General features: G+C 42.1%; 1 protein-coding gene across 2 annotated transcripts in view; it reads right to left on the bottom strand.

Annotated features, from left to right (window-relative positions):
* Positions 1-1,642: 1,642 nt before the first annotated feature.
* The window catches only part of HS3ST5 (heparan sulfate-glucosamine 3-sulfotransferase 5), a 155,008-nt gene continuing 134,953 nt past the window's right edge, over positions 1,643-21,697 (bottom strand). For both annotated transcript variants that reach the window (XM_004753544.3, XM_013056722.2), the window contains exons 3-4: positions 8,804-8,942; positions 1,643-5,085 (exon numbers count right to left, since the gene is read on the bottom strand). In XM_004753544.3, the coding sequence (XP_004753601.1) occupies positions 4,155-5,085; positions 8,804-8,910 (1,038 nt within the window). In that variant the 5' untranslated portion in view covers positions 8,911-8,942 and the 3' untranslated portion in view covers positions 1,643-4,154. The remainder of the gene's footprint in view (positions 5,086-8,803; positions 8,943-21,697) is intronic.

Below are 21,697 nucleotides of genomic sequence, written 5' to 3'. Positions count from 1 at the left end.
TTGGGATACCAGTCAGGGGCTTTCTATGGGAATGCATACTGTCGTCTGCTCACTTCTGCCTCTTCTGCTCCCCACCCCATTTTGAATTATTATTAAATAGCACTCTTATTCCTAAAAGGTACCCTAAAATGTCATTGGAAAGAAATCTTTGAAAGTGCATTCGCATTTGTATTTGTAACATGTGTAATAAGACACCCTTGATTAGAACCTTACCGAATGACCCTATTTGGGCCTAAATTTCATCCTTGGCTTCGCTGTAAAGGCTTCCTATGAAAATTGATAAACAGATGTTAGAGGGCCTGAGCAACTTGCTTAAGAGAACGGACTGTTTTGAAATGCTTGAGGAACACCAATTTAGAAAAAAAAATTATGCCAATCGAGAGGCTTTTATTCCATAAAGTGGATGCAATTAGATATTTTTCAATATATTGTTAGGGTAGTTTTGCGGCTCATCCACTTGGGAATAATTGCAATGCGTTTGCTTGAAGATATTCTATATTTTCACCTTGTTAGCCCCAGTTGCTAGGATTTTGCCGTATTTAGTCATTTTTAGGGGGAATGTTTTCGGCGAAGTTTTCTTTTTTGCTTACACTGTGGACTGTTCTCCTGAGCAGAGAATGGCTGCTGAGTGTGCCGAAAGAGTACAAGAGACTTCAGCAGGAAGACACTATTTACGATCATTTGAAATTCTCCATCCCTGGGAAATTCTCAAATCAGGCTTATGGAAGCAATCCAATTTGGCTAACTGCTAATTGGAGAAAGCAAACGCTTACTGGCAGGACTGGCATGTGGACTTCCCTTGTCCTGGGTTCCCACCTTCCCTTAGCAGCAACATGCCCCCCCACCCCCACCCCTACCCCGGGCCCGGGTAATGCTCCTCAGAGGCCCATCTACCAGGTGCAGCGCCCAACAGTGCTCTCGTGAGGCCCTGTCAACCTTGCAGCAATCAGTGAGGGTTCTTGCTGGTCGCGCCACGTGAAAGGTGCCAAGTCTAAGATCAGATGTGATTATGATGGTTCACACGCCTTTGCTTTCTCATACACAAGTAAGGACCCTAATGTCTTAGGTGTTTCCTGTATGGCAGTGAGGTTAGTAGGGAAAGTGAGTGTTTTCATCAACGGAGGGCTTCTGGGAGGTGATTTTGGGTTGAGTAGGGGACAGACTTGGAACTGGGGATGTGTGCCTCTGGGTCTGTAGGTCTCTTTTTCTCTCTGATCCCTTGGGACTCTCATTCCTGTTTGTGTATTTGTAATCAGAATTCCTTGCCTTCCAAAATGGTGTCATTTCAGCATTTTTGGTCCAGCAGAAACTTCACCATTGCTTAAAGTTTTTTTTTTTTTTTTTTTTTTTTTTTTTTTAATTCCCTCTTTGCAGTTAGAATGATGTCACAAAGCCGTATGGTGCCACCAAGCCTCCAGGAGGAACACAGAGATTTCATGATGTAAAAGGAATGACTTATTCAAGAGAGCCCTGGTAGGGCTAAGGTAATGAGCTGAGCATTTCTCTAGAGGTCTGCTGCCTGTTTGGTGACAACAGGAAACATTTTTCTAAACAAGGAGGTTTAAAACCTCCAGTGGAAGTCAGCTACTAAGTTATAGGATTTTTACTTCTATGTTGCTCAGTCAGCAGTGACTGTGGCTGTTTTTTTTTTTTTTTTTTTTTTTTTTTTTTTTTCCAGTGCAGTGAAACCTGTTTCCAAAACATCCTTCCAGTCCAGGCCCTCTGATTTAGGCCACTGTGGGGAGGCTCCAAGGTTTAAAGCAATTCTCAAACTTATTCAGGAAGCAGAACTATTGGAAATCACAGACCCTTTTTTTCCTGAGTGTGTTGAAGAAATGTTGGCTTCCTGGGCCAAAAATAACCAATGAGAAAAGTCAGTATAAGTCAAATAGAATCTTTGAATAAACTCGGAGAGACACATTGTTGGAAACTGCAGCAAAATTTAAGAAAAAATGTAGAACATAAAAGATGATCACTGATAAATTTCTATTCATTGTTTTAGAAAAATTTCTCTCATTGCCTTAGGAAAAGGCTGCCATTTATCAGTTTTATTGGTGGAATACTCAGGCTGACTTTAGGAAACACCTGTGTTCCAGTGGGGCATAATTTCACAGTTACTGTTATAATAATGGTACGAGCTACGCAGTGCGCTATAAAGAGTTCCAATAGAATTGATGATGGCATGTAATTACGACCTCGAGTGTAGTATTCAGAGCTTGCTGACAGTTGAGGCACAAGGAAATCTAATGCTACATTCATTATGTTTGATTTCATTCATGGCTTGAGGGAGAAGGGATTGGCACCTAGACCCGAGACCCTCTCTCCAGAGTCGCTGCATGGTAAGGGAGACGCTGGCCTGTCAGCCTGTGCTGGTGTCACGTCTATTCCATGCTGGGAGAATGGCATCATGGCTAATGGAAACGGGGAAAGATGATCACTAAGGCTGTAGCCTGAGAAGCAATATATACCGACACCAGAGGGGGAAAGGACTATTTATTTAGAAAAGTTCACCATCAAGTCACTGGACAGGAGAAACAACTCATGAGAAAATCAACACTTACTACAATCAAAAGGGAACCCATTGTAATTCGCTGATTTCTCTAGGCACACTCAAGGTGATGTTGAACAAAACTCCCTCAAACACTCAAACATCTTCTACCGGATAAGTAGCCATGATTGGGAAAAAATCCGTCTTTGGGTTGCTGTTGACATACCTCTTTCCAGGCTTTTCGGAATTATATTTAAGCATGATACAGAATATCTGATATTAGCACACACCCAATTTAGCATTAATTTCTCTGGATGGGAATAGAAGCCATATGTTTACGTTAGTAACAGCACCACTATGTATTTGATCATTTCTGAGCAGACTGATTTTTTTTTTTTTCATCTCAAAGAGGGAGTTCTGAGAGTTTGTATTCATTTGTGAAGCATCAGCAGCTTTCAGTACAGACGCCACACAAGTTTCCTAATCTTATTTCATTTAATTTCTCCACTGGTCTGACTCTGATTAGAGGTTCAAATAAAATTGTGATTCTTCTATGCCTTGATTATGTTCAAATATTTCTGTCTCTCTCCTGACACAGCAGCAATTGCATGTAAATTAATTGTTACAAAGTTGTAGCAGAAGAGCTAGTATTCTTTGAGGTGGCTCTATGACTAGATTTCCAGATGGCTGAGTTTTTTTTTTTTTTAATATATTCAACCTCACTTCATAAAAACATTTTCACAAGGGTACAGAAATCCAGCGGAGAAGCGTTATCTTTCCAAGCGTGCTCATTCGCACAGGAACAGCTTCGATTTGGGGAGCCAGCAGGGGGCGTGTAAAACAAAACGAGTTAAAAAAAAAAAAAAAGGTTGCACATAGAGTAATTTTAATCCATTCCATTTTTAAATACCACGATAAATTTAATTTTCACAATAAATTAAATAGCCATATTCGTTTACAAAATAGAATTACTTAGTGTGAAACCAGTATTTACAACAATATACATTATGTACATGACATTTCTCTTTGTTGACATAGAACATGGAAGTAAAAGGACTTTAACTTTCCAAAGTGTGATTGACATGCTACAAGTGACACCATGGTCTATACGAGAAAACAATAGTGCAAAATCACCACAGGAACTTTGGGACAATGTCAATTTTATGAGATATGACATTCTTTCAAATAATAAGAAAACAGTATTTTCTGTTTTCACGGCACCGATTCAGTAGCTGAACTAAAGAGCCAGCTTTCCCTTCGAAAAGAATGCATAAGTGGGTCCTCTACTTCCCGAAGCTTCACAGCCATTGGTACGTTTTCACACATAATCTTTTGGCTTAACTCTATGAAAATGGCGGGCGACAAATTCTGACTCAAAGGAAGACTAAGCTTTTTGAGAAGAGCTGAAGTCACTTTCCCCCAATACCACCACCTTTTCTTTTTGTAAATAGCTTAAAAGATGCAACTAGTCGGACAGCAAATTAATTTTTGTAACTTTTCAATAGAAAAAGAATTGATCTCATATTTGGTCACACACTGTGTATGTACAAGTATACATGGAAAAAAACGACTTGGATAGTTGTGTCTAAGAAAAGTGCATATTTTAATCTAGAGGAGACATTGTGTGTCTCCAGCCACAACACATAGTGTTATAGGACTTACTATTTTAGGGCCAGTTCAATGTCCTCCCAGTGATCTGGTAAAATTTTTGATTGAAAGGGTGAAAAAATTTGCGCAATTTGGTAATGACAGAGGGGTCCACCTCTGGATGAATGCGCCCCTTGCTGCCCGCCAGGCACTTATTAAAGATAATGTTAAATCGCAAACAGTAAAACCCTCTGGTGGCGTTAAAGTATAAATTGTATTGACTTATCCTCGGGGGAAGGTTTAGGAACTTCTCCACGAGCTGAAGTTCTGGCAGAGGTTCCGTGATGAGGCGATCTCCATCGACGATGTGAAATTGCTCAATCGGAAAGTACTTTAACCACCGTTCCAGGTGTTTGGTGTAGATGCTCGTTCTCACGGCCTTGTACTTTGTGTTCACTTCGCAGGTATTGGGGTCTATTGCCAGCTTCTCGAACTTGTAGTACGTTTTATTCTTCCTCTCCTTCCCCTCTAGCACCTGAGTGTAATCCGAAATAGCTCTTGTGGTCGGCTCCCTGACAATGATCAACAACTTGATGGATGAGTTCATTTTGTAGATCCTTTCCGGAACCTCCTCCGTGATAAAATACGCCGGGCTCTTTTCAATGGTGATTTGCTGTGGGTAGGAAAAAGGCATCTTTTTCCTGTACCACTCAATGCCCTTGGCGTAATTCTCATCGTTGTCAAAAAAGTGGATTTCTTGAGAGGCTTTGACCACAGCTGGATGGAGGTTCAGCATCTCCAGCAGGGCCCTGGTGCCTCCTTTCCTCACCCCAATGATAATGGCCTTGGGGAGCTGCTGGACCAGGTCATGAAGGCGAACCTGATCCTTGGAAGCGTTGCCCTTCCGGAACTCGTGCAGCAGGCCACGCTTAAACTGCAGGGCTCGGAGAGGGAATTCGGCCTGGCTGCGGGCTCCGAATCGGCCTTCGATAGGGCAAATGGGCTGTAGCCTGAAAGCAACAGACAGAAGCTTTTAGAAGCTCATGGCGACTAACGTGTCATTTTTCTGCTTCCCGAGTTGGAGTAAGACTTTAAATGCATAAATAAAACCACTGGTTCCCAGCCTGCTGCCATCCATAATGAACATATGTTTGGGAAATTTTATTTTAAGCAACCCAGTATTAAATGGAGCACACAGAATTGATGGGATTATTTTTATTAGTGCTCCTTAAAATTTTTATCCGTCAAGTACTTAATTGACTACAGCGTGTACTTATGTTCGCAGTCCAGGACAGGCAAGTGACACGAGCCATGCTAATAGACTTTTAACAGCTCGCCAGTTAACATCATTGAGGAATCGTGAAAGGCAGAAGAGGAGCTTCTCCAGCTGGGAAGGTGAAGCCTGGCTAGGAGGCCACGTCTTTTGGGTTCCGTGGGGTATGACTTCCTTGCAACTCTGCAGCACTCAGGTGGCTCTTAGAAATCTGAGATCTAATCTAAGAGAGGTCCTGGTCTCAGCCTGTGGCTAGTTGTATCGTCAACCTGCAAAAATCCAATCTTGGGACTTGCTGAACTTTTCGCTCTATGAGAATTCCTGCCATGGGCCTTGGGGACAGCTAGGTGGATGCTGTATTTCTTCTGCCTCTCTCTCTTTCTGTCTAAAGGGGTCGGGATTATGGTTTGACTCCACTGAATGTGAGAACAAACCCACTGCCATCCCCAAGCGCCGTCTCTCACCTCCCCGGCCTGACCAGAGATCAACCAGACCTTGGCAGAGCCAGAAGCTTGGGTCCTCACTGCCAAGCCCAAGGGTATCAGCGACTCAAGCGTAGGAAGGAGGGAATGCAGTGGATGGAGCCAGGAGGGAGGATTTCCACATCAGCGTTGCCCAAAATAATGAACAACCACCACTGCTTTTTTCAGAGAGAAAGGCATGATAACAATCGTAATGATATTAGATTAGAGTTACGGCTTGATTTGGCATGGCCGATGTCTAGGGGTGGTATATGGTGTTTCCTTTTGGGTAACACTCTGGAACCTAGCTGAAATTCATTATAACTTCCCCAAGTTTATCTGAAAAGGCATTTCAGCCTTCTTGCTAAAGGGTATAAGATTAGTCAAAATGCTGCTAAGCCAATCCTGCAGCTGAAGCTTCTAGCTAATGAGGCTGTCTCTTGCTTTTCCCGAGAGACCTACTCTACCATTCTCATCTTCTGTAATGTTTATAATTAAAGGGAGAAGAGGAAGACTTCGTCATGCCACAGCATTCTACAGAACTGAGGGAAAGGAGTTTGCCCATCTGTCTGGACGTCGATCTATCATAAGGCTTATGGAAAACTGTACTTTATATATTATTTGTTTGTGGTGTTTGTTTTTTTATGATTTTAGAAACAATTCATGCTCATTGTGAAAAGCATGAAAATATGGAATCGTATAAAAATGGGAATCACATTTGATATTTTAGGTTAACATGAATTTTGTTTTTACAAATTTGTTAATAAGTATGCTAGAGCTCTACATGGAAGATATAAAAGTAGCAACACATACATAGTCAAAAATATTTTTAAAATTGTGACATGGGGATATGACAAATTCATCTTTTAGCTCTTCTTGGGTAGTTGAGAATTAAGCCCCAGCTCCCCACACCATCCACTGGACGTAAAGGATGGACCTCTCGACAATGCATCTAGAATGATGGTAGTACCATCCTTGGGAGAATTGAGGAAGTAGTCAAATCCTTTTCTCTAAGGACTTAATTCTCTTGCAGAACTCTGGCCAAGAGAGGCTGAAATAGACTACTTCTGTCCTATTAGGGCAGGAAAGACTTTCTCTACTTCTAGAAAGGGCAGTTCCTTCTTTCCTTCCTTCCTCTTTCTACCTTCCACTTTGGGAGCCCAAACCCTGCAGAACAATTGCCTTTTTGACTTCCTAACTCACCATAGGAGAAAATACATTATTACCATTTCTTGAAGAGTAGATTCTGAGCATGGGCCTCAGATATGGAAAGAAACATGGGATCTTAGGACGGGAAGGGGGAGAGCTCAGCCCCTCACCTAGAGAGCAGGTCTTCAGTTACTGAAGGATAGGGCGAAGTAAGTGTGTGCTGATTTCAGATGTAATTTTGTCCATATTCTCAAATGAGAGGTTTTGGGAAAGCCCCAAACCCATCCCATTAGAGAGAAGAGACACCAAGTTAAAAATGAAAAGAATCGGGGCACCTGGGTGGCTCAGTGGGTTAAGCCTCTGCCTTTGGCTCAGGTCATGGTCTCAGGGTTTTGGGATCGAGCCCCACATTGGGCTCTCTGCTCAGTGGGGAGCCTGCTTCCCCTCTCCCTCTGCCTGCCTCTCTGTCTACTTGTGATCTCTGTCAAATAAATAAATAAAGTCTTAAAAAAAATGAAAAGAATCTTCAACTGAATAACTACTGTGCTAATGATCATTGAATCAATTACTCAATAAAAAGGAAATGACTGGAAGCTAACGAAGCGTGGGGGACGAACTTGACATAAAAGTTCCATTAGGGGCATAGGACAGTGGTGCCCACCTCAAGGCTCTTCACTAATAATCAAGTACCACTTTAAAGAACTACTTAAAGTCAGTGACAAGCTCTGGATTATACCATTTCCCATACTTAGCAACCAGTGAGTGGGAAGTTCACTTAGGAATTTTGAGTTGAAAAGCATCAGACGGATTCACTTTACCAGTCAAACCTAACACTGGCTGAAGGAAAATAAAACCACTGCAATATTATTTGTTAAATAACCTAGTGATAAGATCTATAGATTAGAAAAGGAAAACTGTAAGGAAGATATTTTCATTGTAAGTGTGGCTGGATTTTCATGGAAAATGGGAGTTGAATTCATAGAGAACATACTTCTGTCTTTCCAGTGCAATAATTCATTTTAAAGAGCAAAGAAGGGAGCTTCGCATTTCAGAAATGAACTTTTCTGTCTCTTCCAATCATACCAAATGTGAGACAGTCCAGAGGTACTCAGTGGGAGGGCAGCTGATATTTGCCTGGACTTCTGCAAGTCTAGTATCTCTCAACGGTTTGCTCATTTACAGTCAAGTGCTAGTTCTGTAAATTTCCTTTCCCTGGATCTTCCATTGTTCTCCGGGCAATTGCCCTGACCCGGCAGCCTCCTCATCTGCTACTTTCAGCTCCTGGAAACCAGACCTAATTTACATAGCTAAAACTGCCCAAGCCTGCAGCCATCTTTCCAAGGCAATGGATTCCAAACTCGATGAGCTCCTCTCCAGGCTCATACACAATCTTAACTCTCACAGTAGCACATTAATTGCTCCCTCATAAACTGCAAAATGAAGATAAATCGCGACAACATCACAATTTTGTGATGGCTAGAGGTCAACAACCAGATGCACACGGACCACACTAAGCTCTACTAAATGACATTTTTACTGTACACGGCTTTATCCCTTCTCTGAAAACAAATGTCAAGGCACACAGAATACAAATGGATCTTGACGAACACCTTGGTTTGAGCAACTTGGAGCCCTTTCTCTTAAAGGCTCAATAAATCAAAATCAATACTGCAGGAAAGCCTGATTCTTGGGAATTTTGAGAGAAGAGAACAAATGGATAGATTTAAGATTATGTCCTAAGGAAGTTTAACCCACTGAGCCACCCAGGCGCCCCTTTGTCCTAAGGAAGTTTAAATCAAGAGACACTTGAAGTCACACGGGCATACAAATGTGTTGATTACCTACCTATCCAAGCTCCCAACTCTGGCGACTAGATACAGCAGACTCCCAACCGCAAGGCTTCCCAGCACGAGCAGCTTCTGTCTGAGCCACGCCTGCTGTTTGAATAGCATGGCCCTCCATCAACCTTCAGGACTCCTGCAGCCTGAGAGACAGGGAGAGAAGGGGGACTCATCAACAATTGTCTCTAATAGGCTCTGTGGTTTGTCACAAAGCCATGGAGGGGGAACACAGGCGATTAAGTGATGCGTCATAGAGAAAAGATCCCATTCTGACCTTGAAAATGTTCAGTTATAGGTATTTACCCAATCTTGCCTTCCTTTTTTCTGGGCCATTGGTATAAGATCAAATGCTAAACTGGGGGGAGGTTACTAACTAGAAAGAACCTGCTGGGCAATTGTCAAAGTGAACTAATGCATATATTATGCTATATATGTACTTCCATGATTTTTTGTTTTGTTCGAACTGTAAAGGGGGTGAGGTCAAAAGCTAGTTCTTTACTCTCCGAGGTCATCAGTGATGACTATCAGGACCTCAGATGTCAGAGGACAGTGGCTCCAAGTAACCTGATGTTGCCCTTTGTCCCCTCTGCTGAGTCCGGGGGTTGGACTGACTGATTCTGGAAACATGCACAAACTAGATTCCCCTGCTGTGTAACCCCCCTGCTGGCTCTCAGTGAATTCACACAGATTTGGTGATATGGGTTTCACTCTTCTATCATGACAAAAGCTTACTGGGAAGCTTTGTACTCTTATTCCTGAAGTAAGGCTGGCTGAGGAGTGTAAAGCTTTACTAGTTCTATTATTAAATTTGGGGGAAAAAATGCAAGCTTCCAATTCAGTCTTTCTCATTACAAAGTAAATCCAATCCCCCTTTCAAGATAAGATTGTTTGTTTCTTATTGAAACTCAAAATAGTAACCTGAGAAGAGGGACTCCTGCAGTGGGCCATGGGTAGAAATTATTTTCTTGCAATGGTATTTCCATGTTTGCTATGTGGAAAGGGATATGCTAGGATTGATTGACTGGTCTATTCATCCACTCATCAGGAGATTACCGACCACCAAGAACATTTCCAGCGATTCTATTAGATTTATGGAGGATTCCAAAAAAGATCCTGAAAGAGTTTTAGCCCTTGAAAAACTAATTATAGGAGCAGAAATCGCAAAACAACCAGAGAACACAACCTAATTCATGATAATATATACATTATTGTTGAGGAAAGAAAATAAAGAAATGGTTGGGGAGGTGAGTTCCATGGGAATGCTTTTTCTGTGGAATATAGTGCATGATCTGGTGAGGAGAGTTTAGGAAGAATCCCAAAGGAGGGAGGTCAGAGAAGCATTTATCCAACAGTCAACAAATATTTATGGAACGTGCCTTATGTGCTAGATTCTCTACCGGGTGCTAAAGAGATAGATGGTGGCCAACATGGGAGTCTGTGGTCTAGTGGAGAAGATGGATATTAAACCAGTAAGCATCAGATTCCCATATGCTTACAAGTTGTACTACCAGAGGAAAATTATAGGAAGTAATGAGAAAGGATAATAGGAGGAAGTGATTCAGTCTTTCCTGAAGAAGTGACACCTTGTCTGACAGCTGAGGATGAGAAGCAAGGAGAGCGGACGAGGCCCAGCGGGTTTCAGGCAGGGGAACCGGCGTGCTCAAAAATACCAACGGGGAAGAAGTCTTGGCTAGTTTGAGAATTTAAGGAAGATGGTGACTGGACACAGGAATTGAGGGGGACAGAGGAAGGGCCAGGAGCCAAGGCAGAGAGGTGGTGATAGAAAGGGTCTTTGCGATACTGGGTGAGCCTGTTGGTTCTGACTGAGCACATCCTGTGTTGTATGTAGGTAATACGGGGAAGAGAAGGAAAAGAGGTATTTCAGGAAATTCTCAGAAAACCCTATGAGTATATTAAGGAGGGCACATATTGCATGGAGCACTGGGTGTTATATACAAACAACGAATCATGGAACACTACATCAAAAACCAATGATATACTGTCGGTGACTAGCATAACATAATAATAATGATGATGATGATGATAAAAAGAAAACTCAATGAAGTTATTTCCACTTTATGAACAGGTAAAGTGAAGCTCAGGCAGTTTTCTCTAACTTGCCCGTGATCACACAACTGGCAGAGGTCACGCAAAGGCAAAGGCAGTAACTTGCACTGTGTGACTCAGGGCTGCCCCGAAAGAGTCAATTTTGTGTCTCAAGGTTAATGTCTAATGTTGAAGTTGGCAGTTGGAGCTACAGGCCATTAGCAGGGGGGCTCTGATCCCTGTTGAAATGCAAAATAAAACTGCTCAGGTCCCCTAGTCATGGTTTCCTCCAGTAGCTCTGTGATCATCCGTGGGGCTGCTTTGATGCCCAGGGCCTCTCTTTCCCTATCTATAAAGTGGGGACAGGCTCTGACCTCCCCACTCTGTAGGCCCACGGTGAAAATGAAGCAAGGCTTCTACCAGGAACATGACTGGACACAGATTTATGGCTATGATACTAACATAAGGGATTGTGTGTTGTCTTTTGTTAGTGTGAATGAATTTCATGTGTATTCACGGTCAGAGAACAAAGAGCTATTATGTAGTTGAAGAAGGCCAGCTACCAATGGGGCAGATGAGAAGAGGAGAGGTAAATGTGCCTGTCCCGTGGCCTTAGGGAGGATCAGCAGCCCCATACAGAGAAGCACCTCAGACGAAGGCTGGGGAAGCCACCTGGCCTCCTCCACTACCGGAACGGAGTGCCCACACTCTCCTGCTTCACACTCTGTGGCACGTTCCCTGGCTCACTGGCGTCCTGGTAGGTCTTTAGCTACAGGTCACCCCGTGTCTAAGGCCGGGGCTACCTCCCAGTTCCCGGAGGCAGGGCCTCTGGGCTGACAGCCCAGTGTGGTCATCTCCAACCGCCTCTGCATTCCCGTGGTGGCGGTCTGGGCAGTCACAGCTGCAGTGAGCCCTCCACTGCTGTAGGTGCTGGATGAGTGTGAGTGGCTGCCTTCGTCCATGGGTATCACGACATCTCCCAGCAATGGGCTAAGCCATGCTCACTGGCTCAGAAGTACCAGAAGGCTAACTGAAGGGTGGTGAGCTTGGAATCGCTCTGCTTTGCTGCATAGGCTCCGGGGTCCCTATGGTAGAGCAGAAACTTCAGAAAAAGCACACCTGCCACCACCTTTAGAGATTCCAACTGGATGGGTCTGGATTAATCTTGCATCATGTTTTGCCTTTTTTTTTTTTTTTTTTTACAGTGGAGTGAATGACACACAAACCTCAGTCATAGTCATTTTCTACTTTTTTTTTTTCCATCTTGAGTCACCGGAGTTTAGCAAAGTCTTTCTCCTTAATTTCTTCTTGTCTTGTCTTAGGGAGAAACTTAATGTCTCCCTTATTTCTTAATATTTGGGGATGCTCGCTTTGTGCATTTCCCATGGCTGGTATAGTCTGATTATTCTTCTCATACAGGTTGTTTTGTCCCTCATCTGTTTTTTGGTTATTTGCTGGATCAAGTCCAATCTCTTCTTGAAAGCACAGGTACTTCCCTCTGAGGGCCCAGCTTGGATGGTCCGCCTCTTTCCTTCTTGTCACTCCCCAACACCTGCCTCTGTGGCCTTCCGGTCAGCTGCTTAACTACTTCTCACACCTCTTCACTCTGATCAGTTTCCTCCAGAATGGGCCCAGAATGGCTTTCCTCCATGTCCTCCTTCAAGACCTCCAGATCCTGTTAATAACTTCCTGGAGAGGGTGATCCTGGTGGATGCGCAACTTGGGGAGAAATCCCAATATGCTGTCCATTAGTGGGTGGGAGTGGGTCGGGTCCGCTGTGTAGATAATTACAAAAATGAAAGGTGACCGCTGGGCTTAGGGATAACACTGGGGAGACATCTGCATGTGGTGGGGAGTGACCGGGGCTATGAAGGCTATGGGGGAAGGAGCCCAAGATTTACAAAAATATCACAACAAGCTATTGAACCTTCTACTGCGATGCACAGGCCATCCGGTAAACAGTAGGTTATGAAACCTTACTGAATATGACTCGACTATTTTTTCTGCCACCCAGGAGGATCTTTCACTGTCAAAAGCACCAATACTCCACCTACAGACCCTCCCATTATGGTAAGTCCAGCTGTCACCGTGGAGGATTTGCTCCATGGGGTAAGCTTTTACTGCCAGTCTAGCTTCCGTTGGATGCCTTAAATAGGCTCACCGGGGAATCTCCAATCATTTGTTTACATCCCCTCTTCTCCTTATGACAGGCCCATGGCACCCTCCAAAGCATCCTCTTGTCAGCTGAGGATGTTGAGGAGAAAAACAGTTTTCGTGGAAGAGCTCGGCTCATGTGAACTAGTCGTCTGCAGTGAGGTGCAAAGACCACTGAATTGGGAGTCAAAGGCCCTAAGTAACATCTTGGTTTAGGTTTACAACGGCAACTCTCCAAATTTTGGTATCCTCACCTGTGCAAAAAAGATAGAAATGTCTATCTCACAGGATTATTATGACATAAGCCTTGAGTAAGACAATGTGGGATAGAACTTTATGAATTAAAAATAATAAAGAACTTTATGAATATTTGGGTACTTTACAAAAATGAAGCATGACAAATATCACCAGGAGGGTGATATATTTGTTCTTGAAGAGCATTTTCAAGAGGAAGAGAATAAAATAAATGCATTCCCACTAACAATATAATTAGATTGTGAAAAATAGAAACATTTTTAATATAAAGAACTTTTTTTAAAAAAAGATTTATTTATTTATTTATTTGACAGACAGAGATCACAAGTAGGCAGAGAGGCAGGCAGAGAGAGGGAAGCAGGCTCCCCACTGAGCAGAGAGCCCGATGTGGGGCCTGATCCCAGGACCCTGGGATCGTGACCTGAGCCGAAGGCAGAGGCTTAACCCACTGAGCCATCCAGGTGCCCCAATTTAAAGAACTTTCAATGGAAACTACTGTTAACTATTAGAATCCTAATACTATATTCTCTCTTCAAAGTGAGATGGCAAAGCTTGGCAAAGCAGAGAGTTACCAAAAACAAAGACAAAAACTCAACATTTACTGTGTTAGGCGGAAATCACTTGGAATTTTTCAGAAATGAAGAGTCCAAGTCAATAGTTTCTAGTAAGTGTCTCTAGGGCACAGGAAGTAAAATCTCATTCTGTTTTGTAGTCAGTCTCAGACCATATACTAAGGGACAGTATCCTAGTAGCCCCTGAATAAACCCTGCTAGGGGAAGACCAAAGGTGCTTGGTTGATCTAACATGCAAGATGCCTCTTTGGTTTCCCAGACCATCATGAAGTGCCTCAGCATCCGGCAGGGCGGGGTCTGAAAAGCTGGGAGTTGTTGGTCATGGTCAGAGCATACAAGCCAAAGAGAAGTCACACCATCCAAGGTTTACCGAAAATAGTGCTAAACTGGGGAGAAAGTTAACTGCTCTTCCAACCCCCAAGTTCCTTTCCTTTAGCTATGCCAGCTTTAATGGATATCTTAATAATCTTTCATCACAGAAAGCATACTGGTAATAGGCAATTTATATAAAATTAAAGTTTTTAAAAAGTTTATTATTTCCTTTTATGAACAAAATAAAGGTTAAAGACCTACAGCGACATTTAAGCCCTCCTTCATCTCCAGTTTTTAATCTCTCAGTGTTTTTCATCTGGTGTGCCAAGAACAGTACAATTACAGTTTCCCTAGATTACTAAAGCTTTAATAGACACTGTATCTTAGCTGAACAAAACAGAGTATCTAAATAACAGAGTACGTGGCCAGAAACGACACATTGTATAGACATCTGGCTGTTTCTTAAAAGCGGCACTAAGCAAAGAGAGAAGTGATTCCCAAGCTGAGACAAAGAAATAAGGGAACTCAAAAATAATAATAATAAAGATAGGTTCAAGTGCTGCTCAAAAGCTTGTAGACATGGTTACCACAAGCCTCTGGTAGCAGTAAAAACAGTAACAGAAACAGTACCAGTGAAGTTCACCAAAAACGACTGAACTCCTGTAGCAGAATTATTCCGAGGAAATCACAACGGTCTGTTGAGTATTAGCTCACGTAGCAGGAGCCTTATGAAGTGGACAGGAACTACACTTACTGGGCAATATGTGCTTACTTTCTTTCACATTTATCATCTCATGTTACACGATGAGACCGTTTAGTATGATCTATTTTATTTTTTCTGATGGAAACCGAAGAGCAGAGAGGTGAGCAGGTCATTTACCCAAAGGCATGTGGCTGGTAACTGCAGAAGGAGAATTTAAATTCACCATGAGGCGATGCCAAAGCATGTGGCCCCTTGATGGCAATGCCACTCGTGGAGCTTTGGATGCTCCCCTGGGAGACTCTTAATAAATACTTGTTTCCTGATTGATGAGAGCCGACAAAACCACTAAGCGCCACCCAGATTACCTGACACCGAACCTTGAAGGAGGAGATGGGGAGTTGAGAGAAAGTAAAAGAGGAAAAGAATCCCCATAGCGGGGGACAGGGGACAGGTGACAGGGGACAGGGACATTTTTGGATATTTTGAGCCAGGAAAAACGAAGGGAAAATATTCATAAGTGATGATAATGAAGATGAAAATGAAAGGTGCTATTCCTATGGGAAAATTATGGTTTTAAAACCTTACAAAGTGGTTTTCATATTCACCCTACAATTTCTTTTACTTTGGCTTCTTCTATTGTTTTTGGTTGCTACGCTCCTTATGACGTTTTTTTTTTTTTTTATTTCTTTATAGACTTTTCAGATTTTTTTTTTCTTGGATTGATGGAGAAGTGAGGTCATGTGTCAATATAATGTCCTTGATTATTTCTCTATTTTAGAATGTTTATTTATTTGTATAGTTATTCCCAGTATAGTTAACATACAGTGTTATATTCGTTTCAGGTGTACAATATAGTGATTCAACAGTTCCTTTCTCAGTGCTCATGATGATAAGTGTCATCTTAATCAACTTTTTCACCCATTCCCCCCCCCCCCCCACTGTCCACCTTCCCTCTGGTAACCACAACTTTATTCTGTATATTTAAGAATCAATTTTTTGGTTGCCTCTTTGTTTCTCTTGTTTCTTAAATTCCACGTACGAGTGAAATCACATGGTATTTGTCTTTCTCCAAATGATGTTTTTCACTTTATGTTACACTTTCTAGCTCCATCCACATCCTTGTAAATGGCACTATTCATTCATTTTGTGGCTGAGTAATTTTCCATTGTGTGTGTATATATATGCCACTTCTTCTTTACTCATCTGTCTACCAATGGACATTGCAGTTGCTTCCATATCTTAGCTATTGTAAATAATGTTGCAATAAACATAGGAGTGCATATATATTTTCATTTTTTGGGGGGTAAATACCCTGTAGTGAAGTTATTGGATCATATGGTACTTCTATTTTTAATTTTTTGAGGAACCTCCATGAAGATTTTATACAGTGAAGGAAACCATCAATGAAACAAGAATCCAACTTTTCCTACTGAGTGGGAGAAGATATTTGCAAATAATATATCCAATAAGGGGTTAATATCCCAAATAGATAAAGACCTTATACAAGTCAACACCAAAACCCCCAAATAATCCAATTAAAAAGTGGAAAGAATACATGAACAGACATTTTATCCAAAGAAGACATCCAGATGGCCAACAGACACATGAAAAGATGCTCAATATCACTCATTATCAGGGAAATGCAAATCAAAAGGACCATGAAATATCATCTCACACTTGTCAGAATGGTTAAAATCAAAACCATAAGAAATGATAAGTGTGGGCAAGGATGTGAAGGAAAAGGAACCTTAATGCTTTAATGGTGGGAATGCAGCCTGAGGCAGTCACTGTGGAAAAGGTATGGAGGTTCCTCACCACACCATTAAACCAACCAGATCATGGCAACCTCACCTGTCCTCTCCGTAATTTAACAACTGACTTTCCTTTTGATAAATTTTATAGCAGATTATCAAAATAACATTGCTTTTTATTGCAGCTTGATTCAGATTCTTATGTCTGATCTCCATAAGATCTTGGTTGAATCTGTTAGTGACCTCTCGTTATCACCTCATACCCAGCCTACCTTTCTCAGTTCTTCCCCTTTCCATCTCAGTGAATGGCACCCCCTCTGTCCACTGGGTTGCCCAAACTGAAAGCCTTGGAGTTCCTTCTTGACTCCATCTGGCCCTTAACATTCAACCAGTTAGTAAAATTCTACCTCCAAAATACTACTAGTATCGACCTACTTCTCTGCATTGTCATCTGTGATGGCCTTGCTTCAAACCATGTTCTCTTTCCCTTAGAGTATTACGGCCTCCTAAATGGGAGTAATGGTCTCCCCATCATTACTTTTGTTCCTGCCTCAGTTTGTTCTCCCTACTGATGCCAGAGTGGTTTTTCTGAACAGAAATTTGACCATGTTACCCTCAGGCTTAATGCACTTAAAAAAATTTGACAGACGGAGATCACAAGTGGGCAGAGAGGCAAGCAGAGAGAGAGAGAGAGAAGGGGGGTTTCGAGAGCCTGATACAGGGCTCGATCCCAGGACCCTGAGATCATGACCTGAGCCAAAGGCAAAGGCTCTAACCCACTGAGCCACCCAGGCACCCCAAGTTTAATACACTTTAATGTGTCCTTGTCATTTGCCTGGTTTTGAAAGACTCCATGCCCCTTTCCACTGCAGCTCCGCACAACCCCCAACACCTCCATCTACAACCGTTAGCACAGAAAATAATTTATATTTCTTTTCTTATCCTGTCTCATATTTTACTTTTCTCAGTTTCTTTAAAGAAAAAAGAATTGGAAAATCTCTTCCTAATATAACATCAATAGCATCCAGGGATGACCCGTCCATTGGAGTGCCAGGGCTGGTTTGTACTTGGCAAGTCAGTTGTTCATGCCATGATTAAGAGTTACATTATAGGAATTCATTACTAAATAAATTAAAACAAAGGCAATAAATATTTAAAACCCCATTATTTTCCAATTATCATACTACATTTTACTCTTATCTATGCTTTGAGATGAAGTCCACTGTCTCTGTACATTGAAGATACTACTGTGCATCTCTAATTTCACATTCAGTGAATTCATGTTGGTAGCTCAACATTGGACATGGAGGGAGAAAGGAGTTATACAACTGAAACGGACAATTACTAGAAATCATCCCCTTCCCCAAGAGCTGGCTGTTAAGTATTTACCGGCACACCACTGATCGTACTCCATTCATTTTCCTGAGCACGGTCATTAATCAGATCTTTCCCGAGCGCCTGCTGCATGGGCAGTGTGGTACCAGCTGCAGTCAGGGAAAGAGAGGGGGCCTCCCTCTCGCATTCCCCTTCTCTTTTGGCTTCCTCATATTCCTGCTGCTCTGTAGGGGTCCGTTTTCATTTCTGAGGCCCCTTACTGTTTTCCCTTTTCTAGGTCTCTCTCCTCAGCTCTCAGTGCCTCCTCCCAGTGTCTCCCTGCTTCTGCCACAGCCTATGTTCTCTAAAAAACAGAACTTAAAAAAGAATACAGTGCTATTATTTATAGCAACATTGATAACGAAAGAACAGTACAGCAGAAGGTCTTAAAAATCTTAAAACTATTGAACAGATCTATAAAACAATCTATATTGGTTTGTATGCAAGATTATACCGAAAGCTGTCCAGGCTTGGCAGGCTACCATTTTCTTAAATTGCAGTATTATTAACACGCTTCAAAACTCTCCTCCGGGCACCTGGGTTGGCTCAGTCATGCAGCGTCTGCCTTTGGCTCAGGTCATGATCCCAGGGTCCTGGGATGGAGCCCCACATTGGGCTCTCTGCTTCTCCCTCGCCTGCTCCCCTTGCTTGTGTTCCCTCACTGTCTCTCTCTGTCAAATAAATAAATAAATAAAATCTTCAAAACAAAACAAAACAAAACAAAACAAAAACCCCTCTCCTCTTTGTATTATCAGAGATCCCTCTTTCCTTGGACTCTCAGATATTCCTTTCAAGGCAAGAAGGGCTCCACCAAATTCTGACACTAAGATAATCACGTACCTCACTAGTCAACAACACAGGTTTACTGAGCACCTACCACGTGTAAGGCACTGCTGACACCAGGAATAATATAGAGAACAAGAGACACACAGACCATGCCTGTTGTGGTCCTCTAGTCGTCAGGGCCAATTCTTGAGGAAAGTGCAAGGAAACTGCATCTTCCCTTAAACAAGAGCCCAGATCCTCTGAAATGGCAGTGAAGGAAAATTCCCAGGAGCGCAGGGTTGGCGGGACCTCAGAGACTCCTCCCTTTGCCCTAAGACCCACTTTACCAGTGGAATGTTCCTGCCTCCTATCCAAGTTGCAACGGGCAAACCACTCTCTAAAAGGTACTATTCTTCCTTTAACAGGACTCCTTTTCTCAAAACCCTTTGCTGAGTGAAGACTTTACTGAGCGTAGTTAGACCAGACTTGGCCAAATTAAGTGCTTGTGACCAAACAGCGCTAGCATCATGGGTATGTGACTTGTGGGTCTGTATGGGGCTCTGTACTCAGAAGGATGCCATGCTTCTTTTAATGCTCTCTTGCCACAGTCCTGAGATCCTCAATTTCTGAACAAGAGGCCCCACATTGTCGTTTTGTGCTGGGCTGTACAGATCATGTACACAGTGCTGCAGTCCAATCTTCCAGCCTTCAAAGAATAGATCACTTGTGTGTTGACTATAACTCATTACAGTGGCGCCTCCTTTTTCCAGATGCTTGGCTTCAGGAAGCAGACATTGTCTTAACCCCATCACATAAGAACACCAATCTTTAGGTCATCTTACACAGCTGGGAATTCCACTCCCCTTCACTTCTTTAAGTTCTGTGACTTTTCCTGCGGCCCATATCTTCCCTGGGTCCCCAATACCGAAAATGGCGTCTGCCTTCAGGACACACAAAGCTTTACAGTCCTAAGTACAACATCCACAATGGGGCAAGTGCCATACAAGGATGATGTTCACACACACACACACACACACACAGAGTTGCACTCACAACAGCACAGGGGTTTCATTACAATAGACTAGTGGGGGGAAATCCTGTGAGATGAAGGGGGCAGTATCATCATTGGTAACATACAAATGAGAAAACCAAGAGACTTAAGGACTATAGGCATCTGCTCCTCTTGTGGGCAGAAAACTCTCTCCCCTTCCCCTCCTTCCTTCAAGACAAAACAACAACAACCACAAAACCCCAAAAAAACACAACCTAGGGAGTTCAAATGAAGTTATGCACCTGCTATGCAACTGTGGGTCAATCTTTTAACCTCCCATATCTTGTTTTTGTCACACAAGAAGGAAAGGGCTTTGAAATGATGAGTTCAGCAATCCCTTCTGGGTCTAAAGTTCTCTTATCTAAGGGATGCCACCAGATGAGCACTAGATGAGTATTCTTATAATGACAGATAAATGGGTAAGGAAGTAAAAACAATTGCAGTGGGGGGGAAATTAGTGCCCGAAGGTAAATTTCAATTTTTCTTATTATCCCCTAGTTTTAAACAGCTTGACCCCTTTCAAGATGGCTACAGCACATTATACTGCCTATTCCTGTGAAAAACAGTCCTCTCATTCTAAGACATGAAATTTCCTTGAAAAGATACGGACACTTAAGAAAGATTCTACTGATTAGCTTTCAATTTGCCCAGCTGTCAGAGAACCCATAGGAATCACATTTTGAAAAAAAATTAACCAAGGGCAGCTGAGGAAAATTGTCATAAAGAATTCGCTTTTCTTCTATTATAATGATCACATAAGAGAGCTGTAATGAGAAAGAAACAAATGAAGAGTCACAAGAACAAGGGCATGGAAGCGGTGTTCTGCGTGTGTCAAGTCGAATGTGGAGATAGGGTGTAGATTAAGAGGAAAATGGACACCATTTGTTAGCAGATTAAGCAGAAAATGTATCAGTCAGGACGCTCATAATTGCTCTATCAAATGACTGAGGAAGCTATTTAGTTCTTTGTTTCTTCAGTTAACCATGAAGGGTCAATGTTAGAAATGAAAAGGAAAAAAGTTGATAAATTATACAGAATGGCGGAGTTTATTACTGCCCTGCGTTTGGTGCTTATCCTCCTGGGAAATACTGCAGGAGCAGCTTTCAGCAAATTCCAAATTTTCAAATGGGTTCTCCATTTCTTCCCTCCATTCAGCTTTTGATATCATGCATACATAATTTATCACACGCAGCTCCCATTATTGTGTTAGCTTGAGTGGTCCTCTGGCTCTCTGTCTGCAGGAAGATACTCATTTTGCATTTGTAATGATCGAACTTAAAAGGAGCCAGTTAATTCTGCTTCTGTTCAGGGGTCTCATTTAGTGGAATAATGTCTTAAGGAAAGAGATGGGAACTGAATTGTATTTTGGCATAGAATTCCGATTACTCTTAATCTCAGTATCTCATTGCTATATGTAACTAATGTTTATGGAAGAAGAGTGTCTTTCCCCTGAAAGTTTCTTTTCGGTTCATTAAATAGTTGTTGAAGTTTAGTAAATTGTCCTGCTGGTGAGTTTAGAAGTAGAATCTTTCCTTCTCTAATCTAGTGTTTATACAGAGAAGTGTGAGTTGGAGAGGTAACAAGTATACTGGTATTTAAGTTAATATAGCATGGTCCAAGCAGCTCATTCCAGTAATTTAGGCTCATGCTGTTAAAAAGATGAAGTTCACTGGACAAGCTCTTCCCTCTGCCTTTCATAGCTAATGTCAATTTTATAGTAATATTAGTTCTACTTATTACCTCCCCCACTTCCCGCCCAGGAAAATCAAGTGTAATAGTCACTACCAGACAGAAGGTTATTTTTCAAATCTTATTTCCATTCTCACAAATGTTCTGCTTTTGGTGAAGATCAAATAAATGATGTCATTTTGAAAAAGATTTTATTTTATTTATTTATTTAAGATTTTATTTTATT

This window comes from Mustela putorius, unplaced genomic scaffold (assembly GCF_011764305.1).
Source record: "Mustela putorius furo isolate JIRA1106 unplaced genomic scaffold, ASM1176430v1.1 tig00000450_pilon_pilon_pilon, whole genome shotgun sequence".
NCBI lineage: Eukaryota > Metazoa > Chordata > Mammalia > Carnivora > Mustelidae > Mustela > Mustela putorius.
This window is presented reverse-complemented; position numbering and strand designations above follow the sequence as displayed.